This window comes from Egretta garzetta, unplaced genomic scaffold (assembly GCF_000687185.1).
Source record: "Egretta garzetta isolate BGI_Z169 unplaced genomic scaffold, ASM68718v1 scaffold11, whole genome shotgun sequence".
NCBI lineage: Eukaryota > Metazoa > Chordata > Aves > Pelecaniformes > Ardeidae > Egretta > Egretta garzetta.
This window is the reverse complement of record NW_009258621.1, coordinates 1,087,947-1,110,218: the sequence shown is the minus strand read 5'-3', so window position 1 is coordinate 1,110,218 and position 22,272 is coordinate 1,087,947. Positions and strand designations below refer to the sequence as shown.

The following is a 22,272-nucleotide window of genomic DNA, read 5'->3' as shown; positions in this document are numbered from 1 at the left end:
CATGAGCATTATCATTCATTGCTTACACTGCTAGGATCCACACAGCAACCTCTACCCTTCCCCGTCCTAAATTTCATTTTTCTTGAAGGCTCAGTTGATTCAGTGACTGAGAGCTAGCCAGAAGATTGCTAAGTTTGCCCTTCACAGGCTGAATGTGTGTGAGCACGTACACATAACACTTTTGCCGCAATGACAGACATTCACTTCACTATTGTGAGACTAAATTCTTCTCTCAACAATTATAAGAATCAGAGGATAAAGAGCCCTATTAGGTTTCCCTTTCATTTCCCTGCCAAAGCAATGTTGCTCCCTTAGGCCTTTTTAACTACAAAGGCGTTAGCGTAGGCAGATAAATGTGTTTGCAATACGACTAATTTTTGTATAAAATATATGTAAACTGTAGTTTTATGGGATGAAAATAAATTGCCAGAGAAGCTAGATTGTAAGCATAACCTGCATTATCTACATAATAAGAGTTAAGATGATGAAGAATCTAATTCTCATACTCAATTGCGGTAATACTCTGGAAATCTAGCACTGCTGCTGAAACAATTAAGAGGAATTAGTCATGATTTGTTACCCTACGCATGCACACAGAGGAAGTGTCAAGCTGTCTGAGGCAATACTATATAGAGTGTAATTTTCCTGAAAAAATGACTCATTCAGTTAAGTCCAAACTCATTATTACCTGAATCATTTTGGTGTGAAGTCCTTGGCCCATCTCAGTCCCCCCATGCGTAAGTAACACAGAGCCATCTGTATACACATGGATCAGAGCTCCAGCCTATAAAAGGGAACATTGATCCAAGAGTCATCATAAATGAACTAGCGAAGTTCCTAGCAGATTTCAGTTACAAACGTACAGAGAAAATTAATTTGGAACTAGATCAATGTTGTTCTTCAGTGTAATTAAAGCCACGAGTTTACACCTAAGGCGAGTTTGATTTAGTCTCACCAACTCACTAGAAGTTCCAATGACATAACAAACCTCAGTCAGTATTTTCAGCTCAGAAAGCAGGTGAAGTAACCCAAACCTGTCCCTGTGAAAGAGAGATGCACCCTTCACCTGAACTTGCTAACACCACTGACAGTCCATTAAAACAGATCAAACAGAGGACCGGTGTTTTGACTGTTGAGGAGGAGGGAATAGGCAGGGAAATTAACATAACACAATACCATGGAAACATAGCTGCATTGTGGTGTGGACAGTATAAACTGGTAACTGTTGTGTTGCTCGTTTTGGTTTGAGAAACTGTGTGCTCTTTCTTAACTAATTTACCACTTCCCTGAAAAGCTCCAGAGTTTGCACAAATGGAGAAGGCAGCATAAAACTAGCTTTTCTACTGAAAAGATGAATGACACTTACGGACCTGGTTCAGAAATGGGACAGTGAAACTGATGCCAAATTTGGTAGGAATGATGCACATCCCTCTCTTCTTCCAGCGATTCTGCCTGCAAGGAAAGAGCATTATTTTTACACTCGTGAGGCTTTCATCGCAACTCAGTACTATGCTTCCTTCCCACAGCTTGGATATCAAAGAAGAAATGAAATACCTGAATGCAGTATAGACTGAGTTAATCACTAATTTTTTTTATGAAAGATTGGCTTCATTTATGGGTTCCAACAAGAAGAAATCTGAACTGAAGATGTTCCCCAAGGGATACTAGAAGCAATTGTCCAGACTATTAACTATTCAGTTGCATATACAAGCCAACTAAAAAAGACTATACAGCAGTGGAAGCCTAAACAAGTTGCCTTGATAGCCATTTGAAAAGCCTACCTGGACTTAACAGGACCCCTCTCCTTTGCTACATTTCCCTTAGAAAATCATGTCATGCTAGGTCTGATTCCTGCCTTATTTAAGCTACCAGCTCACTGACAGAGGTTTCTTCCCAAAGTGAGCATGAAGGAATTTCAAAAGGAGAAATGTTTAGAAGTCACTCTTCAAATACAAGGTCTGGCTTCACATCACTCAAGTTGCTAAGAGAACTTCAGAAGTCAGTAGGCAACAGGTGCACCCAGTAACAAGACAGCTCCAGAACACCTACTTGTTGAATTCTTCAATTAGTTTCTTCCTGGCATGATAGCTGGAGCTTGACAAACATTCATCCCAGCATCTTCGTAGAGTAAATCCCTCCAGCTTTTGGTTAAAATGAGTCAGGTCTCCTTCATTATAAAGGTTGAGCTTCCGCACCTTCCAAGAGAGACATATAAAGGACACGCCTAGTTTAATACTTCAGACTGGGTCATTTTAATGGATGACATCAAAAGCATGTTGGTTCCTAGTTTTACTCCTCTGCTCACTCTACAGAACAATAGAACTAACAGACATGTATCTGTTTATTGGAAAATGGGGACTAAGACATTAAGGCTAGGAACTTTCAAGGGAGATGGGGACTTAAGCACATTGTAGTAAGATGAAGGTACTTAGTGCCTTTGGACTTTTTTTTTTTTAATATCTATCCTTAAAGCAGGTGTTACACAACTCAGGCTACTGAAAGAATTTAATGAGCCAGAAGATAATCCATGCTATAATGTGGCTGTCATACAGAAAGTTTGAGATCCTGCTAAGGGCTTAGCAAAAACGAAGCAAAAGTTCTTATGCTTAATAACTTTCTGTGGTTCTGTCCAGTTCTCAGAGCTTGCTCAAAGGCAGCACCACCCTGAAATGTGTCAGTGGATCTGTACCTCCTCAGGTGGCAGGCCACACTTCCGAGCAAGGTCGTTCATCCAGCACTCAGCAATCATCATTCCCTGGGGCCCTCCAAAGCCACGAAAGGCTGTGTTGGAAGGCAAGTTGGTCTTGCAAATAAAGCCCATGCTGCTGACATTGGGGATGTTGTAGGAGTTATCCAAATGTAACAGGGCTCTGTCGATAACCTGGTGAAGGAATGGGGGTAGATATATTTTATATGAATTACATGTCAGATTTCTCACTAGCTGCCAAAAAGCTTCGAAGCTAATTTACAACAACCAGCACTTTCTCTTTCACCCTGCAGTTCTGCAGTCAACACAGCTGGATGAGCACTGAGATGCAGCCAGTACTCCCTCCCATTTGCAATGGAGTGTCAAGCGGTATCCTCCTGATAGGACCATAAGTACACTTCTCTGTTGATACTTATAACTCTGGGACAGATTGAGCTTCAAAGTCCTTTGTTGGCCCTGGACTCATGCTGAGCCAAACTGCTACTAAATGCCATTACCCACCTTAAAGAACCAGAATCTTCTTTTAATTATACTGAGAAATCTGTTACTGGAAAAGAAGTCTTGCTGATATCAAATGACTTAGCAGCTGGGCTATGGCAGTAAGGGCACTATATGAAACAAAGATTTTTCAGTAGCTACATCTAAACTGCAGGATTTGATATTTTTGTCCACTACTTGTCCAAACTGGGAAAGGGCCAGAGCTTCTTCCTGGCTTGTGTTCCCAGATTTCCCTTCCAGCAGCAGTACAGAGAGGAGATTAAGCACATCCCAAACTTATTTCAACATGAAGGGCTTTCCAGTCCCCTGATTCAGACACAGTCAAAAAGACAATTCACATAGATGTGCTCTCAACCAGGCCCTTAATTTATGCAAAGATATTTGCCTGCCATTCTGCTCTGCACAGCACCAACCACATAGCTAGCATCGAATGGGGCTTTTGCAGAGAGGTCTTGCAGTTCTCTCCCACAGAAATGGATTCACTTTTTGCAGAAAACTACCAAAGACTTAGTGGACTAGAGAAAGGGAGTTAGAATAAACATGACTGACACTAGGCTATTGGGTTGGTCACTCACATGACAGAAAAGGAGAGTTTTTTACTCATCAGTACAAAAATTCTTGGAGACAAACTCAGACCTCAGCCCATTCTTGTCCTTAGTGCTTGTGAACCCAATGTTAGCTTTAGCCAGCCCTTAACAAGCTTGCTGATTTAGGCACTCTGTCCTCATCAGCCTATTGACTTGGATATTTCTCATTCCAAGAAACTAGCTTTTCCCAAAGCTGGGGAACTATCAGTCATCTTGCATTGTGCAACAAGTTTCCCATCACAGCCCTCTGTAATGCAAAGCAAACTTTCTTGACCCTTTTGCCTAATCCAAGTTATTACAGCATCTGTAAGAACTATGTGGCACATGCCAAGGCAGGTCAGTTGGCTCAGAGAGCAGTTGTAGAAGCTCCAAAAACCCATCAAGGTCTGTTTTCAGTCATGCCAGAGAGCAAGATGTGCAAGCAATGCTGTAGACAACAACTCTCTGAAGTCAGAGCAAAAGGTTGCACAGTTAACCATCAGAAAGTTTTACTTACACCATAAGAGAGGTCTACAGAGTTGCCCCCATTGCTGTAGTATGACACCTCCAGACTCTTAAGTTTCCCATTCTTCATGAAACCAACCTGTCAAGAGAGTCTGCTCAGTAATTGGTTCTCTACAAAATGTTCTGTGTCATGCTTCCCTCCAAAAACTGAATGGACCTCATACAGGCAAAAGGCTGACAGTCCTCTGCTGCAGCACAGGCAGCAACTGAGGAAGCTTCCCAGTAAAGGGTCCATGTATGCATCTTAACCTTGCTGCAAAGCCAGACTCTTTGCAGTGGTGCCCAGCGACAGGACAAGGGGCAATGGGCACAAACTGAAGTATAAAAGGTTTCAGTTGAATATGAGGAAAAACTTCTTTACTTTGAGGGTGACAGAGCACTGGAACAGGCTGCCCCGGGGGGTTGTGGAGTCTCCTTCTCTGAAGATATTCAAAGCCCACCTGGACAAAGTCCTGTGTAACATGCTCTAGGAGAACCTGCTTTAGCAGGAGGGTTGGACTAGGTGATCTCTGGAGGTCCCTTCCCAACCCTTGCCATTCTGTGATTCTGTGAACTCTTCTAAAATAAGTGTTGGCCACTTGTCACAGCCACACCTTCCTTAACAGGTTTTTGCTTTGAAAAGCAGAAGCAGTTGGATGGGGATTGAAGAGGAAAGGAAGTTAACAAAACAAACAGTAGTACAATACTATAAACAAATGGGGAAGCATCTAAGAGCAATATGATTGTCAACAGAGGCAAAGTCTGGGTTGCAAGGAAGAGGGAAGTATTTATGCTGAGGTCACAAGAAGGGAACTATCCGAGCCAAAAGAACTTTTGCAGGACTTAAACAGGAAAAATACTGTAACCCAGACGACCTGATCCATTTGCAGCAGAGGAGATCAGTGGTGAAACAACCTGAGCAGCAATCCTTTCACAGTATCTTACTACTCTCTGATGTTTCAGGTGACAACACTGAGACAACATGCATTCATTTCATATGTATGCATACCTTGTACCTCCCCAGGAAAGGATGTCTCCCACCACTTATCAGCATGTCCTCATCTCGATCCAGCATGCACCTTACTGGGCGGCCAGTTCTGTTAAAGGATACATTTAGCAGGCAAAGCTTGAAACACACAATACAGTTCCTACCAAGCAAGACTACCCTCTCTTTGGGGAGCACTGTCTTTCCAGAGTGCTAATGGGGAGTTAGGGGTAAACTGCTTGGTTGATATATCTTCGTCTTAAGAAAATGGCAAAATTGAGTAAAAAACAAATCAAAAAAACCCCCACAACTCAGAAGTTGGGACCTGCTCATGAAAACTCTTGTGGAGACTCTTATATTTAAGGGGGTTCGAGTAGGTGACCTCTAAAGGTCCCTTCCAGCCCAAAACACTATGATTCTATGATATTTAAAAAGATAGTTTCTAGAGACAGATGCTAATAACTGAGCAATCACTGTTTTCCAGACTATTTCTCAAGGCACTCTCTTGGCTTTGCAAGAGAGAGTGCGATACGAATTATATAATAATGCTAAGTAAAGCATTAACTAGCCTTCAATTTGACCTTGTTTTTTATTTGCTTGTTATCCAAGGAGGAAAACAACGAGGAAAGGAGGCGTTGCTCTTCATTTTCTAACAGTTCTGCCTTTCTAGTGCCTCTCTTCGGGTTGTAAAAATATCTAGGGAATGCCATAGATGTTATTTCATAACCTCTGGGATACAAAACAGTAATTTGGCTTGCAGAGATAAAGGAAAGAAAAAAATGCACATGCATTACTGATTAATTAGAGAAAGCGGTTGGTTTGCTCAGAACGGAAAAATAGAGCTGATTTAAGTACAGGGGCTTCATTTTGGCTGTTCTCTTCCAAAGGTATTTTATCAAATTGCTGCTGTGTTGCAAGATCCATCTAGCATTGCCAGTGGGGCACATCCTCACCCACAAGGGCAGTGTTACACACAGTGCACAAATGTCTTCTCAAAGGCCATGTTCACTCACAACCACAGAAACTTGCACAGTTAAAGATGAGCCCATATCAAAACTCCAGAAACCAGAAGCACATTTCCAATCTACACTTCACAAATGGTTACAATCTAAGTTCACTCCCTGAGCTTTTAGGGGTTTCAAAATTGTGCATTTCTGTTCAGTGGCCTGCTAACCCTTCCTACAGAAAAACCCAGAGAGAGTCTGCAGAAGAGCAGCAAAACAGTGGTGTAAGGCTGGTGTGGTAGAGTTTTGAGCAAGGAAGAGACTCTCATACCTCTATTATACAAAACAAGAAGCATGGCTAGTGTTGGATTTTGAAAGGGTTTGGGGTGAAGTGAAGGGGACAGGATGATAATTTGAGATACAAGAGTTTTCAGAAAGCGGACAAGGAAGAGCAGAGTTTTTTTCCCCCTCTTAATCGGCTGTTAAAAGCCGACATTCCTGCATAAGCTTAGCCCCTCTGAGCAGGTTCAATTCCTCCTACCAGGTAAGAGCCCATTAGACACCTCCTTTGGGAAATCCCACTATGTGCAGTAATGTACAGTAACAAGACGTGAAGAGTCTTGAAATTGCTCCAGTGCCAGTAGCGCTTCAGAAAGAGGCAGGCTGGGACATTCTGAAAGGGAAAAGCCCTGTTCCCCACGCCCAAACTTACTTGAAGGCTGCAACAGCCACTACAGTTGTCAAAATAGTATTCCTAGTCTCTTTTCCTCCAAATCCTCCTCCCAGTCTTTTCACTCGAACCACAATCCGATTTGAAGGGACTCCCAATGCATTAGCAGCAAACTCCTAAATTAAAACAGAACAGCAGAACATGTACAGAGTTTGAGCTGGTGTTGAGAACTAGATACCAACACACTGCCTTTCTGAAACCACTGCAACAGTGCAAATGCTTTGTTATATTGCAGGTCCTATTGGTCCTGTAATTGGATTTTGATTGGAACCAATAAGCCCAGTATTTCATCTCTGAGGTGGGAAGGTACACTGCTTCAGCAGACGGCACCAGATTCAGAAAGAGGCTGACAAGAGATGAGGTTACCAAGACACAGGTCTTATTTAGGACAGGGTTTGATACCCGTACCACTCTGTCCATTCTCCTCACTCATTATGAGACCTTTGGACAGTCTTGGTGAGTCAGTAAACAAGCCAAAGACACCCCATAGTGCCAGTTGCCTATCTCACAAGGTGGCAGAGTTGGTATATATAGTCAGTGTTTACACTGCCTCCCTTTCTGATATGTCATTCAACAGCCATGCCTACTGACCAGCTGGGACCCCCTCCAGAAAGTGTTATGGGTATAATCCCTGGCGACAAAGATGTGCTGCCAACAGAAACATGTCTGTCACCTGGAATTGGATTCAGGACACCAGTAGGATGGATATGGACTTTAGATCTCATACCCAACTCTAAGCCTATGTGGTTTTTTTATTTAAGACAAAACAGGACCAACTGTAAGACAACCATTTACCTACTCCGAAACTGAGACACAAATGCCTTTTAGGTAGCAGGTCAATGAGACAGTACCTGTGTCTTCATTAGGTTTTGGGTCGACACAAAGAGTTCCATCTCGCCATCTTCCCCCTTTGGTACAGCCACAGTACAGTGAGTTTCCAGATAGAAATGCTCCTGTCCACCAAGGTACATCTCTCCTAGAAAATTGAAAGAAAAGCCCAAAAGATAGGGTGTCCCTGGTGTTATAAGGTGTCTCCCATCATGTGCTGCCTGCAAACTACTGCCCTTTTGACATGTGTTAAATGACAATCCTTTGCACTGCCCAGCACTGGATATCCCTAGCTCCAAAACTGACAATTCTGGCTCAACGTTTAAAAAAACCAAACCAAACCAGACACGCACCCTTCTCCACTTTCTAGAAATCTTCAGTCCAAAACACAAGTGGCTGGCATTTCAAAAATAAGCCTGCATACCATGCCGTTGACACAGCATCCCTTAAGATGCAGTGTTTGCTGCCTTTCAGACTGCCCTGATAACACCCCTGAGATGAAGGATAAAAATAAATCAAGTATAGTCTAGCTGAGCAGGTCAAAAACAAGGTTACAGACTTTGAAACAGGGAAGCGAAAATAGAAATCCAAAACGCCTTAAGAAGATCTAACTGGGAATCAACTCTCTGCCACTGCATGTGGCTCTTTCCCAGGACATCTTACCTGGCAGTGCTGAGGGTACAATTTCCAGTCTTGCTACCCACTATTAAATGTCAGAAACAACCTGCTTTCTCAGTCATGGCCCTGGTCTATTCAGCTGCCATGAAAACTAATATTCAGAGCAGTTCTCAAAATCCTGTTCCTCTCTTCCTTTTATTCAATTCAGCAACAACAAAATAGCTGCCTGCATTAAGTACATCAGTGAGAAATGCACATTTGTGTGAAACAACGCCTACCCTGGTACACAGCAAGGGCTTTTCTCTTGTCTCTGCGAGGAGGCTGGCCTGGCATTCACACAGTATTGCAGCCTTTTAACTAACCTATTCTTCTAGCTCAGAACAATTTCTGCCTTGCCTGGCACAGTGTTTTCATTTTGTACAGTATAGTATGCTATAAGAAACAGTTAACAACAGCTTATGACAGCTTTGAAGCATTAGCACCAATTGCTGACTGCAGAGGAAAGTTTCAGCAATGCATACAAAAATACAACAAATGACAGACCTGGAAATGGGTATTTCAGTTAAGTAACTCTCCCTTCCCCCCATGGGGAGGTAAGGGGGGCATACTTCTCTGTGATCTTCAAGAATAATCCCTTCAAACCAGGCTTTGTTTCTGTAACTAGTTTAACTTCCCTCTTCACATCTGTAAGAGGGATAACAACCCCTCTTATCAAGAAATACATGGTTCTCCAAAGGTGTGATGTTTGAGACTCTTCCTCTCAGAAGCTATCGATCGGTGGTACATACACCAAGCAGTGACAGGGGTCTGACAGAGTATTCCATGGAGTTCACAGCTCTGGCACTCTCCCCTCCTAACTCATAGAGGGTTTAAACAGTTGTTGATTAATTGCTATGTTTAGCCATGTCTCTACCACCTGCTTGGCAGACTCCAACTGAATGAAACCAAGAAGCACACCAAAAAACCCCTTCCTCAAAGACAGATCAACAATCAATGCTAAGAAAGTGTTACAGGGCAGTGCCACGTTCTTCATGATACCTACAGCCACCAATGTTGGTGGATCAGGTTTTCAGATGCATGCATGACCCATTTTCATATGACAGAGTCATATACCAGGTTAAAGAAAATGGATTGTGTATAAGATTCAGACCATTACATTGGAAGAGAGTGTTTACAGTGGCACAGCTTGGAGAATCCAAGTCTGTTTGAAACTGAAATGAAATCTTTCATCAGCTATTTGTATATACACAGCTAGCTGAAACTTAATATGAAATTAATTTAGCCCTGGCAAGCCCTGCTTTCTTAAGTTCAGTATCATATGCATAAAAAGGAAGCTGATAGCCTGACCTCTTTTGTCACAAACTATGCTATTTTAAAAATAATATTAGTGCTTATTCTCACCTTCCAAAATGTGATCAGATTCTTCAAATCCTTTCTTCACATCTCCCTTATTAATCCTCTTTATAGGCTTATAAAAGGATTGTTTCTCAATAGCTTCCTAGGAAACATAATGACACAACTAAATCTTTGTGGAAGTGGGGTGAAAACAAAGCTTCCTCTGACTGAAGAAGAAATATCGAAGCTAGAAAGGACAAGAACTTATCAGACACTAACTATGGTAATAGCCAAGTGACTTGTCTCAAAGCAGTGCAAAATTTTTTGCAACAGCAATTTCACGATAAACAACATAAACGGATAATCTTAAGATTGCTCCCTGGTGACCCATTTTACATTACGGACCCAGAACCTCAAGGTCTGTAGCCACCGGAGCTATGACTTACAACTTATGTTAACTATAGTCTGTGGCCCAGAAAGGGGGCAAAAGAAAAAAAAAGAGAGAGAGAGAAAAAGAAGAGAGACAGAAAGCAAAAACTAAATCTCTCAGATAGGATAAGAACTTCTGCAGAAATAGTTTACTTCTGAGCTAACATATAGTAAACTTTCTTGAGGAAGTTTTACAAACACATTTCAGTTTTGCCAAAACTGAAGCTTTCCATAATGAAAAAAACCCCCAACCACAGAATGATCAAATAACAACAACAAAAAAAAAAAACCAGCACATTTTTGGCTCCAGCCTCATCTTCCCTGGTTGAATAAATAATTAGAAGCCTCAGAAAAGGAGAAGTTCTCACATGGTGTTTGTGAAATCACAAACTGTACAAACAAACCAAAACCTCCATCCACAGATGACAGTACCAATGTCTGTACTAGACAATGCGCAGACTCTTTGTATTTGCATAAATATAATTCACATTACAAAACACAGGGTATGAAATACTGACCATTAAAAAAAATTAATTTGAATCCCATGGTTCCAATTTCTCCCCAATAAGAATGGCTTCATACATTTTTCCTCATTTCTAGTTGTGAATGCTGTATTAGATATTATCATTTGCTTTTAATGTCACATAAGGAAATCTTGCCAACAAGCCTTCTAGCTAAAAAAAAAAGCTTTAAATGATCACAAATTGTTGACATTAATTTCTTCAGCTTTGAGAAAAAACACCTAAGGGCTGTGCCCATACAGTCAGTGGAAATGTTCACAGTGGAGAGTGAATTCCTGAAAATTAATTTCATCAGCTTCGAAACTCGACAAGTGGTCTGCAGAAGCCTCAGAGAAGCAGTGCAGTGACAGAGCTCGAAGAGACGTTTTCACACCCTGTTATTGAGTGTTATAAATAAGAGAATGAAGAATGAATAAATACCAATGAAGCCAACAGGATCATAACCAGAGAATACCGAAAGCAAGCACCTGTGGGTTAGAGTAACTGACAGTAACCTTGATAATTTAAACAAATTTGTGCTGAGCACAATATATCTACCAGAGTTTGGTTTATTTGTTTCAGCTTTAAGCAACACAGAAAAGTTAATGGACTCCCAATCAGTACCACAAAGGTGTGTCCTCTTTATATTTAAATATACAAATTAATCCTTCTATCCATAGCCTGTTTAACCCACAAAGACTAACAAAGCATGTGGCTAAACAACCACATGTGCGAGAACAGAAGTTAACTAGACATCAGGGGGTAGACCTGATGTCTAGTAGCAGTAGACCCGAGCCATCTTACCTGAATTGTGACAATAGGTTTGAGCTCTTCATACTTAATCTTCACAGTTTTAGCCGCTCTTCTGGAATGTTCTTGTGTGTCTGCAATAACTGCACCGATGATATGACCAACACAAGTGACCTACAGGCAAGATTAGCACCCACTATCATTTGGTGTGTATATATGCAGTAGCTGAGAGGCTCACAATAATTCTCTTCATCTATTCCTTTTGTGCAGTTTTTCATCTGTCTGTTCAAGACCTGTCTATTTAAAACCAGCCAAGGGAAAACGATCACAACTTCGGACAATAAGCGAGTGAGTGAGCCTGACCCAGTGACCTGCAGCTTAGAAGTGAATAGTGCAAATAGAGAGCAGAGGGACACGGGGCAAAGGGACTCAGGCCTTATTGAATGTGGCATCAAGATTTCTATTGACTCCAGTGCAGTTAGGATTTATCTCTGTATAAGGTAGAGGAATGCACTGGACAATCTGAGAAATCTTATCTCCTGAGCAGTGTGATTGGAAAAGGCTATTTTTAACAACATACCACATCCTCAGCAAAGACAGTCTCATCATTAGCGATGCCAGTGATGTTACTGCCAGGAATATCCTTGGCGGAGAGAAAACACACAAAGCCGGGAACACTCTGGGCTTCAGATGCATCTACAGAACTGAAGAAATAAAGGAGGAGAGGCCATGTTATTATTTCTCATTTTTCTTTTTTTGTCAGTGCTTATGAGGTACCAATACATTTTCAGGCCTGATTCCCTGAAGTCTGGCTACGCAGAAGAGAAGGAGTTTGTCACATGAATATCGTGTGAGACAAAGGAGGAAAAGGCAACATATTAGGCTAAAATCATTTGGGATCTATGCAATAATCTGAATCCTGACTGTGAGTCTGATCACCAGTCTGCTTCTTTGGACTATACTGTATCATCCATCTTTTCCCCAAGACATATCTGAACTTGATCCAATCACCACATGTAATAAAGATCCCTTGACACCGTTCACCAAAGACAGATTGTTGTTAGTGATGGCATGCCTCCACTGTCTTCTTAGCTGCCATGATTCTGTGACGGCAAGTTTCCTCCCTATCTATTGATAAACATGAAATTTTACTGCAGACACATATCATCTACCATGGGTTCACCTCTAGAGAAAAATGTGGCTGTGAGTCAGGGAGAAGTTGTTGCGTATCAATCACAAGGAAGCTCCAGGGCATTTAAAAGTATGCGAAAGAAATGATGCTCCAAAAGACAAAAAGCTCCATGAAAGGCATTCTTTGGTAATCAGCAAGAGGTTTCTAACCAAAATGCTTGTCTGCTTGAATCATATACAGTTTTAAATCTCAGTGACAAGCAGGACAGAAAGCAACTAGAAAAGTGTAATATAATTTAATTTTTATATGGAGTACTTCATAAAAAATGGATTACAGAAGACTTTCAAGCTGCTTTTGCAGTAGTTTGTATTTTGACTATGTAATTGGCTTGCTTTACAAGGGAACTGTTGCAAATAGAAAAGCTGTGGCTTTGTTTCTGCTAACTGAATGATTTATTGTCTTCTGTAGATTGCTGTAATTTTTTCAGCATGCTTGTTTAGATTCCTGAAACTCCGATACAAACTGTGCCTGAAAGCAGCTGTTTATGTATCCCAGTGAGCTACAGACTTTTTAAAAAAGACATTAAATGTTATGAATGAACTTTCCCACATGAACTCTTAGACTGCAGGAACTGAAGACAATGCTATTTTTCTTTGGAAAGTTCACTTTCCCGTGCTTCTGCAGTAATGCCTCAGAAACAATCCCCTGACAGTTTCCCTTAGTTAGAAATACAGAGGCAGATGATTTCTAATTTACACCTTGTGGTCAAAATCTGACTCAGGTGAAGTGGAAGTTTTCAGAGACAATATTTTGACTGACAAAATCATAGGCTGAGATACTTCTGTCACCTGAAGAAATATTCTACTACCTCCACTACAGAACAATACAGGCTCACAGCTTGAAATGTGGGTGCACAACAGAGATAGTGTACAGCAACCTCTAGAAAATACTGCATATTGTGGTCGCAGGCATAGACCTGATGCTTTCTCTATTGCCCCATCTGCGCTGGTAGAAGTAACAATGCTTATGCATTTGCAGCGCTCATCAGTGACCACATTACAACACCTAAGATTTAACTATGATGACAGAGCAATTTCTTTCATAACCTGGGAGTCAACTACTACATCTGTGCACATCCATGACCACCACACTGCCCATCCCGTGTTAGACCACTGTGGGAAACCTCTGGACAGGAAGCCTAAATAGGCAGGAAGTATTGCCTCAGGAACAAACAGCACATTGCAAGGCTATTGAGGACAACACAAGGCAACATAATGCAGTGTCTCCCACATCAAAGCCGTTGATAAGATCCTGCAGAGCCAACACAACATAAGCACAATTAGGGATTGTGGGGGGGCAGTCAGTCCCACAATATAACAGCATTAAAACTCCTATGAGAATGTAGATGGCATTATCTGTCAGATTAGGTGTTTTAGTGTTGGTTAGTCACTATTGTTATAAATTATGCATCAGTCATGCCCTGCATGGACAAGATGTTTTCAGAGACAGCCGCGCTTCCAAATATTGACCTATCCACCTTGCTACAGCCAATCACAAACAGGTCTACATCTAATAGCTGAAGCTAACTCACATAAGACTGTTATGCAGAGGGCTTGATCGTAGCCAGTGCAAGCAAGCACCATGCGAGGCAAAAACCAGAAGACAGCACACACAGAGCCGACTCACCAGTAGGAGTGCTGTGGTGGAACTGCTTGTTATAACCTAAATTTTTAGGCAGATAGGAAAGAGCATGTTCAAGCTGCATGCTCTGGTTAGTGATTAACACATCGTCTCCTCAGACATTGTGGTGCTCTCTTACCCTGTTCCTTTTTAATCCTGAATGCTTGAGTATAAGAGATGGGACATGCAAGAAGGTCGCCTAGGGCTGAGGGCTTTGTGCTTCAGCAAAGCTCTGAGTTTGGTGTTAATTCCCCCATTTTCCCACTGACACAGACTTGCAAGGCAGCTGTAACACATACAGCTTGCTTCCTTGTAACAGTGTGCCATGAACTGGAGTTTCCACTAATGCCAAAACCCTTCCCTCTCCCGCAACTTGACAGGTCAATGTTTCCTAGGCCACCAGGCCCTGAATGCTTCCAACATCTGAAACTCAGCAGCACTTACAGGATCTTAGCGTGGGCTTTGGTGCTGGTCACCAGTGTTAGATACAGCTCATTCTCATAACGAGGGATGTCATCGCAGTAAACAGCTTCTCCACATGCTTGTTTGGCTGCTGAAACGTGCATCAGAGGCCGGCCCACCATATCTTCAACTGCCTGCCCCCTGGGCACTTCCTGGAGCAAAACACATGACTGACTACTACTGCTCATATCGCAGGGGACAGAAGCATTGATGGGAGAGCGAAAGGCACCATGAGACATTCTAGCGAGATGAGGAATGGGATGGGGGCTCAGCCCTGTGGGAAGGGAAGGTAAAACAAGATGGCGTGGCTACACAGAGCAGGCTGTAGAGAATGAAGTGAAAAGGATTCAGGTTTTGAAACTGCTATGGAAAAGAAAGGTTTGATGTGACAACTTGCATAAAAGGTTCAAGTTCTGAAGCTAGCTTCTACTCTCAAAGCTGAAGAGAACAGGTCATTAACAGAGAAATAAGGAAGATATATCCTGAATCCAAAGCCTGAGAGACACAAAGAAAGACAGGTTGTAACTAGGGAAAGCAGAAGGGCAATTTCAGTTTGGATATGAAAGTGGCTGCCTGAGGAAAGTGCTACCCACAGCAATTCTTATGAAGCTGTACATGTAAGGGCAATTTCAGTTTGGATATGAAAGTGGCTGCAGGATGCAATTCTTATGAAGCTGTACATGTGAGGAACAGTCTTGGGCAATGAGAGGAAAGAACAGTGTATCCTAAAGCAAGGAAGGGACTGAGACCCAAATACAACTCTCAGGAATGACATTATATAAGTTCATCTATGGCCCATACTCAGTGAGACAACGAGCAAAGAAGCACAGTTTGAGCTACAGAAAAGCCCAGGTCTACATCATGCAGATACTGCTACTTACTTGGAAGAGTTGGGCATTTGCAATGGGATCTTTGTGAAACAGCTCTGTAGCACTGATGTAGTTCGAGGGGACAGGCTCACACAGATTGTTCTGCCAGAGACATATTAAAGAACAATCATCTTCCCTGCCAGTCCCTTTCTCACGTTCCCCAGTAGCCCAGGATATTCTCCATCCTCCAGTGAAGATAATTCATCTTTTACTGGGTGAAAGGCAAACAGGGCTCGGGCTCTGTGCAAAGAATAGCCACAGACCCATGAGAGCAGTTGTAATGCAATGAAGGGGAGAAGTCCAGGAACCCTCTTGTGAACCCACAGATCAGCATCCTTCCACAGCAAGGTGGGGATGCCATAAGGAAGCAATGGGGAGATACACTAGTCACTCTCATGCAAGTAAGCGGTAGAGTAGCTCTGGCAGTTATTGCAACATGGAGTTGGTTATCAGGTACGTCTTTGCTTGAATCTGAACCCTCCCCATACCTTCCCCACCAACACAGCACAGAGATCCTCCTTCCCCAAATCTGCCTTCCCTAGCAGCACTCACAGTGCCATTGTGGTTCTTGCTCAGTTTCTGAAGGACTGTCAGGTAGAACTTGAAGAAGAAGCTGAGTGTGAGCGTACGTCGGAAATCCACCATCCCACCAGGCGCAGAAGGAGACAGATCCATCTCACCTGCCAGTAAGCGGCAGGCATCCTGCAGCAGCTTCTCGTTCCAGTCTCTGCAAGGGAACAAAGGTGACACAGAGCCCTTGCTCAGCCCTAAATATCACCAGGGCAGACTAACTCTTCTGACATGGCAGCCCCACAAGCTCTCAAGAAACAACCACCTGTTCTGTTTATAGTATTCCTGTCAACTTTGCTCCATCTTGGGGCTCATGTCATCTTTTCTAAAGATGTGGCAAAGCTATTAAATTATAAGAGCACAGATTTCTCAGTCCAGTTTGAAAGAAAATCAGTTTTGTAGGTCATACCCACATCTAGCTTCTGCCCACTTCAACAGATGAGTGAGTCTAGCAAGGAAAATGGCTCTCTGAATGAGAGATTGATATGGATCTTTGAGGGTAAGGAGCACCAGAGGAAGCAAGGCATCACTCAAAACACAGACTGCTGCAGAAGTATAGTTACACTTCTTCCCACTCTTGTTTTGTGTACCTTCAGAGACAATTTAGTGTATCTGAACTGCTCCTGTAAAAATCAGCACTGTTCCATTAGACACCCTTCCTATCACAGAAAAATTCCTACCTGCCAGTGAGCTGCTGGCAAGTTTTTAGTGCCAGGACAGTTGTAGGAGCCATTCCTCCATAGCTTAGTTTTATCTCCTCCACTCGGCTAGTGCCATCTTGGAACAGGACTCTCATCCCACAGGTCACAATAGCAATGTCATCCTCCCGACGGGAAGCCTGCTTGAAAGCTGAGAAGTATTCACCCTAGAAGACAGCAAAATATTTATTTTCTACCTTGGCATGCTTTGGAGCATAAATATGGACAAGCTATTAAGCTATCTCTACACAGATGTAGAGATTCCAGGGAACTGTATCTGGTTGATTCATCTTGCAGGGCCAAGCAGGACGTGTTTGTTCAGGCAGTGCTGTAGATTTTCACATGATTCAATGATTAATTCTAATGTATTAGATCAGTGGTTATCAGCCAACCTAGGACTGTGTGGGAAACGAGCTTTGACAGAGATCTGCTCGTACCTGTCACATTTTTTCCATATCTTGAGAGAAGAACCAGGACAGATATTTTGTACATAAACAAGTTTACAGTTCTTCAGCAACTTTTTATTTCTCCCAGGCTGCTAAGCTGGAAGCCTAATCAGTAAAACTCATATCCTAAGTCCCCTTCCTTTGGAAGTCTTTGAACTCTGCAAGAACTGAAATCAATAATCACAAATGTCTCACAGTTCTAGAATAGACCAGACTAATATAAGACAATTTCAATCTGTTACTGCAAATACAATTCTCAGCAACTATCCTGAATCTTCTGCTGGTCTCCACAGAGTGAGGAAATTCTTTTAAATGCACCAGCAACTACAACTCACGAAACTCAGCAGCTCTCCTATGAAGCGTGGCAGTAAATAAGAGATCAACACTCTACCAGAATACATCAAGTGATGGTGCCACCCTGGAGTCACAGCACAGTCAGATTTTTCCCTTGCCTGTCCTGCAGATGATGGCAAATTGCTGTTCATGCATCCTGCAGACTAAGAGAGGAATCAGATCCGATGTCTTTGCACAGCCCTTCTGGAGAGTTTTCTGCCAAATTTCTTCTCTAATAGCTTAGCCAAGTGACTCTGCACAGCACAGCAGTCTATGCCATTAATTATTTCTAATAAGAAGTGGACAGCAATTCTTTCATTATTGTAAAGAACAATTGCTCTATTGTTGGCAATGAGAACAGTTTCACAAGAGGCCCCTTTTGTGCATCGAGAACTTGTTACTGGAGATATAACTGAAGGGTGTGTTTCATTTCCTGAATTCAAGTAATTAGTGGGCAGCCAGCAGATAATAGCAGAGGAGCATCAATAGCATCCTCCCAATGAGGACATTATGCCACTCTGCTTGTTAAACCAATTAGCTTTCCAAGAGGGGAAAAAGCTTCTTCTCTTACTGCACACTTCAGAGAAGATTTCCAATAACATGATTGCAACAAGAGGGCAACATTTGCCTTCACTCCTCGCAAGACAGCTTAGTTTTCTTGGTACAGAGTCCTGTGGGAGAAAAGGCACTAGTTATTTTTCCTCACTAGGAGTGTAGGTAAGGTAACCACCACATTGGCTGCCTGTGTCTGCCCTAACTCTTGGTAAAACAACAGAGCATGTCCCCTCTAAACTATCACAGTGAAAGTTTCTAGGTGTTAGTTATTCTCACAGGAAAACCAAGCAACCTTTACTCTTGAGGGCTGCATATTAGGGATCTAGATTAGTCTCCCCTCCCGCACAAGATGCAACACCAGGTAGCAGCACATTAAGAAATCTGGCTCTAAAAGATTCATAGGCAATATTCACAACTGCAAAAACATTGTTTCCATGTCAGTTTTTTCAGTCCACCACTGTAGAATATAGAGATCAATGCTGGATGAAGGTTGGAGGATACTAATTTAAAGGATGAAGTAAGACTTAGTGACCGCTTTCTGTCTCTTCAGCAGGGCAAAAGTTGTGATACTATGAGCTCATGATGGCAATACTGAGCAAACAGTAGGTTAAGATTGTTTTCCAAAGATAGAAATATATAGGCGTTATGTTGTCAGGCTTTTTCTATTTGAAAACTAGTAAATGCCTATGTGATACAGAATACTATTATCATAAAAATTAAGTAACAGTGACAAACAGGATAGAGAAAGATGTATGCAAGGGAAAGGACATGAACAACCGATGGTCATTAAGTGAGTAATAACACAAGTGGTGCATAACACTTGTGAACATTATCTGGAGCACAAGGAATGTTTTTACAGTCCGGAAGAGAGAGAGTGTTGTTAAATAAAGGATATGTCCTGTTCTAGGAATGCCTTGTTACATACAAAAAGCTAAGCAGTTGTCTTTTCTGGAATCTGTTTACATTTTATCTTTAATTCAGTGAGCTGTTTCCTTTTCTAAAGACTGTCTTTACTCAGCTGCAATCTCCTTACAAGTATAGACTCAAAAATCTTCATTCCCTGAATATCTTAAATATCTGACACACAAACCAGCAGGAGAAAAACGTGTTACCTCCTCTCCCTTAACAGACTCTCTGTGATAAAGCCTACCCTGAGCTCAGTTTCCCGTGAATTGTGTGAACTGCTAAACTTTAGTCTAACTCTTTCTGTCTTACCCTTGGTGTGACAAGTTACATCAATGCAAGAGGTAACACCAGTCTTAAACAAACATAAACCAAAAAAATCGATCTAGCTGTGTGCTGACACAGACCTGCTTCCAGCTGTGAGGAAATCACAGTTCCAGAAGACTTTGCCTGCCACATGCCAGCACCTTCAGACATCCCCTGAAGAATTTTAGTTTCCCTAACTTTGTGTTTGTGAGCAAAGATCAGCCAAGAAACCATGAAGTAGAGAGTTCAAAAGTTGTTTTAGTTTTTCAGATCAATGAGCTGTGTATAACCTAGGGATGAAGCCACTGCCCTTCTGGTAAACATTTGTTTTGTGCAATTGCCATATGACTGTCACATGGATGGAGGAATATGGTGTTTTCCATTGACTATGTCAAGCGTGTTTCTAAATCTGGCAAAAAGCAATGCTTCCTGCAATTATCACAACAACAAAGAAGAATCACTTAGAAATAGATGGAAAACCAGCATAAATAACTGTGTTCCCTTAATAGTTAGATACAAAAATTGGAGAGGATAGACAAAGGATTTATTGGTTCTATCCGATAATATGATGCCATTTCAAGTAAATTAGTGTTTTCCATTTATAAAGAAAAGGTGTCACTACACTGTGAATCCTTGCACCTTAAAACCTGTAGCCTCAAGCCCTAACAAGGCAAATACCTTCACAGTCATAAAATTACAGTCTGATGTTCTCAGTCCTAAAGGGGAAAAAAAAAAAAAAAGTTTTACCTCTCAGACACTCTGAATCAGTTATGGTTCATGCAGCTACAGAAGAGAAGTGTTCATTGTTCTGTTTGAGGGAAGTTTTGTAAGCTCATCTGAAGTTGCAGGTTCATCTTGCCAAAATGCCCTAATAATCAGTCCTTGTGGTTTCAGCCTTGCTAGGCAATGATGCAGAAGCTTAACTTCCCTCTTATCCATACACACATTTTCCCATTTCTTTTCCCATTTCAGTTCACAGAAATGAAGCAGGAACCTCGGGAACCTTAACTTCAGTTCAGGAACTGCTATCATCTTTGCTGTACTATGCTGCAGACAAAACTTAGACCTCTGGGAACATCACTTTGTCAACTTTCATCATTACTGAATGCGCTCAGAAAGCTCCAGACAATAAAGTGAAATTTATGTTACTTGCACTAGAAAACTTCTTGGGTGTATCATACTTTATCACAGAGCTCCACTCCCCTTGCTTTTCAAAGAGAATATGTTGCTAGATTGTCACCAAATAATTTACTTGCTTCCTGGTCCACTTGGGACTACATAAGCATTTGGAGGTCAGTCACCACGGAAAAAAGTGCCTAACATTGAAAAGAACACTCAAATAGCAGCATTTTAGCTCCACAGGCATTGAAATCTTTTGCTACAAGCTTACCTTCTTGCTGTAAGGTATTTCAACAGAGAGAAGTATTTCTTCAGGCTTAACTATTGTCTTCCTGTATCCTGTGAAAAACTTCTCATCCATTGTGATAGTCCTTTTGCCCCCTGTTGAGCAAGGAGAGCTCAATGGTGGATGAATAAATAACTCAGATGAAGAACGGCAATAGTATGTGTGAAAGAGCCTTTAACCTACACAAATATCTTGATATATCAGTTTTCATTTTTCCACTCTTTCACCAAAACAGGAAAGATCTTCTGCTATTTGCTTTGGTCCTTATGGAATCTATGAAGCTTCTGCCTACATGTGAAGTTTTATTTGCACAGGAACTGATCAGAGAGACCCCTCTCCTCCTTTATCTAATTAAAGCTGAGCCTCCACGTGAACCAGTTCCCAACATCCCAATATAATTCTCTCTTTCCCCTTTCCTTAGCCTGCACACAAACCAGTACAAGTCACTGATCAGACAGTCCCCTTACTTCAAGGATCCTATTACAAAAAAATTCTTTGTAAGAGAAAATACAAATTGAGACATTTGGCTTTCTTCATAGAAAAAAACAAAACAAAACAAGTTTCAATCTTTACCTGAAAAATCCACAAGGATCAAAGTATGATAGTGACAGAAACAATGTCATGCCTATTGTTTTTCATTAACAGATACCTTCAGGCAGCTCTTCACAAGGATGTGTGTGTAAGTACATACACAGTACCAGAGATTCATTCTGGCACAGAAGTTCAAAATTCTTTAGGAAGCCAACCTTAGGCCTAGCCTTAGGACTTCAGCCTCAAAAAGGGGAAAACCCATGAAGACTTAGACTAAGCCTATTTTATGCAATGTTAACTTCCACTTTCAAGTTCTGACCTGACCTAACCTAACAATCCATGGCAGAGGACTGTTGGCTCTCCCACTCCCTTCAGTGTCACAAGGAAATGTAAGTAACTTACCATTTGATACCAGAGTCAGTTTGCTTCCACTTGCCATTAACACAGGATTTAAGTCAGAAATTGGGCTTGCTGTCATTATGTTCCCACCAAGAGCCTAGAGTGATAACATATGCATCAGATATATATAAAAAAACCTGAAGATACAGCCATAGCATCTTGTAATCCTGCATTACTCTGTATGCAGTGCACTAGAGGTTAGCTTTGCCTGAGTTTGCTTTGATAATTTTTTTTTGCTCATTCAGCAATTTTAGGCCTTTAATGAGGTGCGAAAATGTAAACCCCATGAAATCTGTTCTGTCCCAGTCACTACTAATGTTTGCCTGAAACAGTTTTAGGAACAGTCTTTGGGTAATGCATCAAAACTACCTTATGCTCAAACTATACATGCCCAACAATGCCAAAATTCAATCACTGTAGCTGCAATTAAGGGAAGATCCATGGAAGTATACATCATCTTTTCAGTAACATTCAGGAAGCCAAGTTTTTTTCGCTGCAATACACAGGTATGGCACAGTACCTTGTGGAACAAAATTCTGTGTTTGGTAGGTTGGTTCACCTGCTTGCTTGATACTTTTTTCTTTTAGTA

General features: G+C 41.7%; 1 protein-coding gene across 1 annotated transcript in view; it reads right to left on the bottom strand.

Moving 5' to 3' along the window:
• Positions 1-22,272, bottom strand: part of XDH (xanthine dehydrogenase) — a 51,161-nt gene that overhangs the window by 8,569 nt on the left and 20,320 nt on the right. The window contains exons 13-29 of the mRNA XM_035903643.1: positions 21,687-21,780; positions 20,739-20,848; positions 16,788-16,972; positions 16,090-16,264; positions 15,550-15,639; positions 14,651-14,820; positions 11,975-12,098; positions 11,449-11,568; positions 9,782-9,878; positions 7,786-7,910; positions 6,917-7,050; positions 5,285-5,372; positions 4,289-4,375; positions 2,690-2,881; positions 2,050-2,195; positions 1,371-1,452; positions 689-784 (exon numbers count right to left, since the gene is read on the bottom strand). Coding sequence (XP_035759536.1) covers positions 689-784; positions 1,371-1,452; positions 2,050-2,195; positions 2,690-2,881; positions 4,289-4,375; positions 5,285-5,372; positions 6,917-7,050; positions 7,786-7,910; positions 9,782-9,878; positions 11,449-11,568; positions 11,975-12,098; positions 14,651-14,820; positions 15,550-15,639; positions 16,090-16,264; positions 16,788-16,972; positions 20,739-20,848; positions 21,687-21,780 — 2,115 coding nt within the window. The remainder of the gene's footprint in view (positions 1-688; positions 785-1,370; positions 1,453-2,049; positions 2,196-2,689; positions 2,882-4,288; positions 4,376-5,284; positions 5,373-6,916; positions 7,051-7,785; positions 7,911-9,781; positions 9,879-11,448; positions 11,569-11,974; positions 12,099-14,650; positions 14,821-15,549; positions 15,640-16,089; positions 16,265-16,787; positions 16,973-20,738; positions 20,849-21,686; positions 21,781-22,272) is intronic.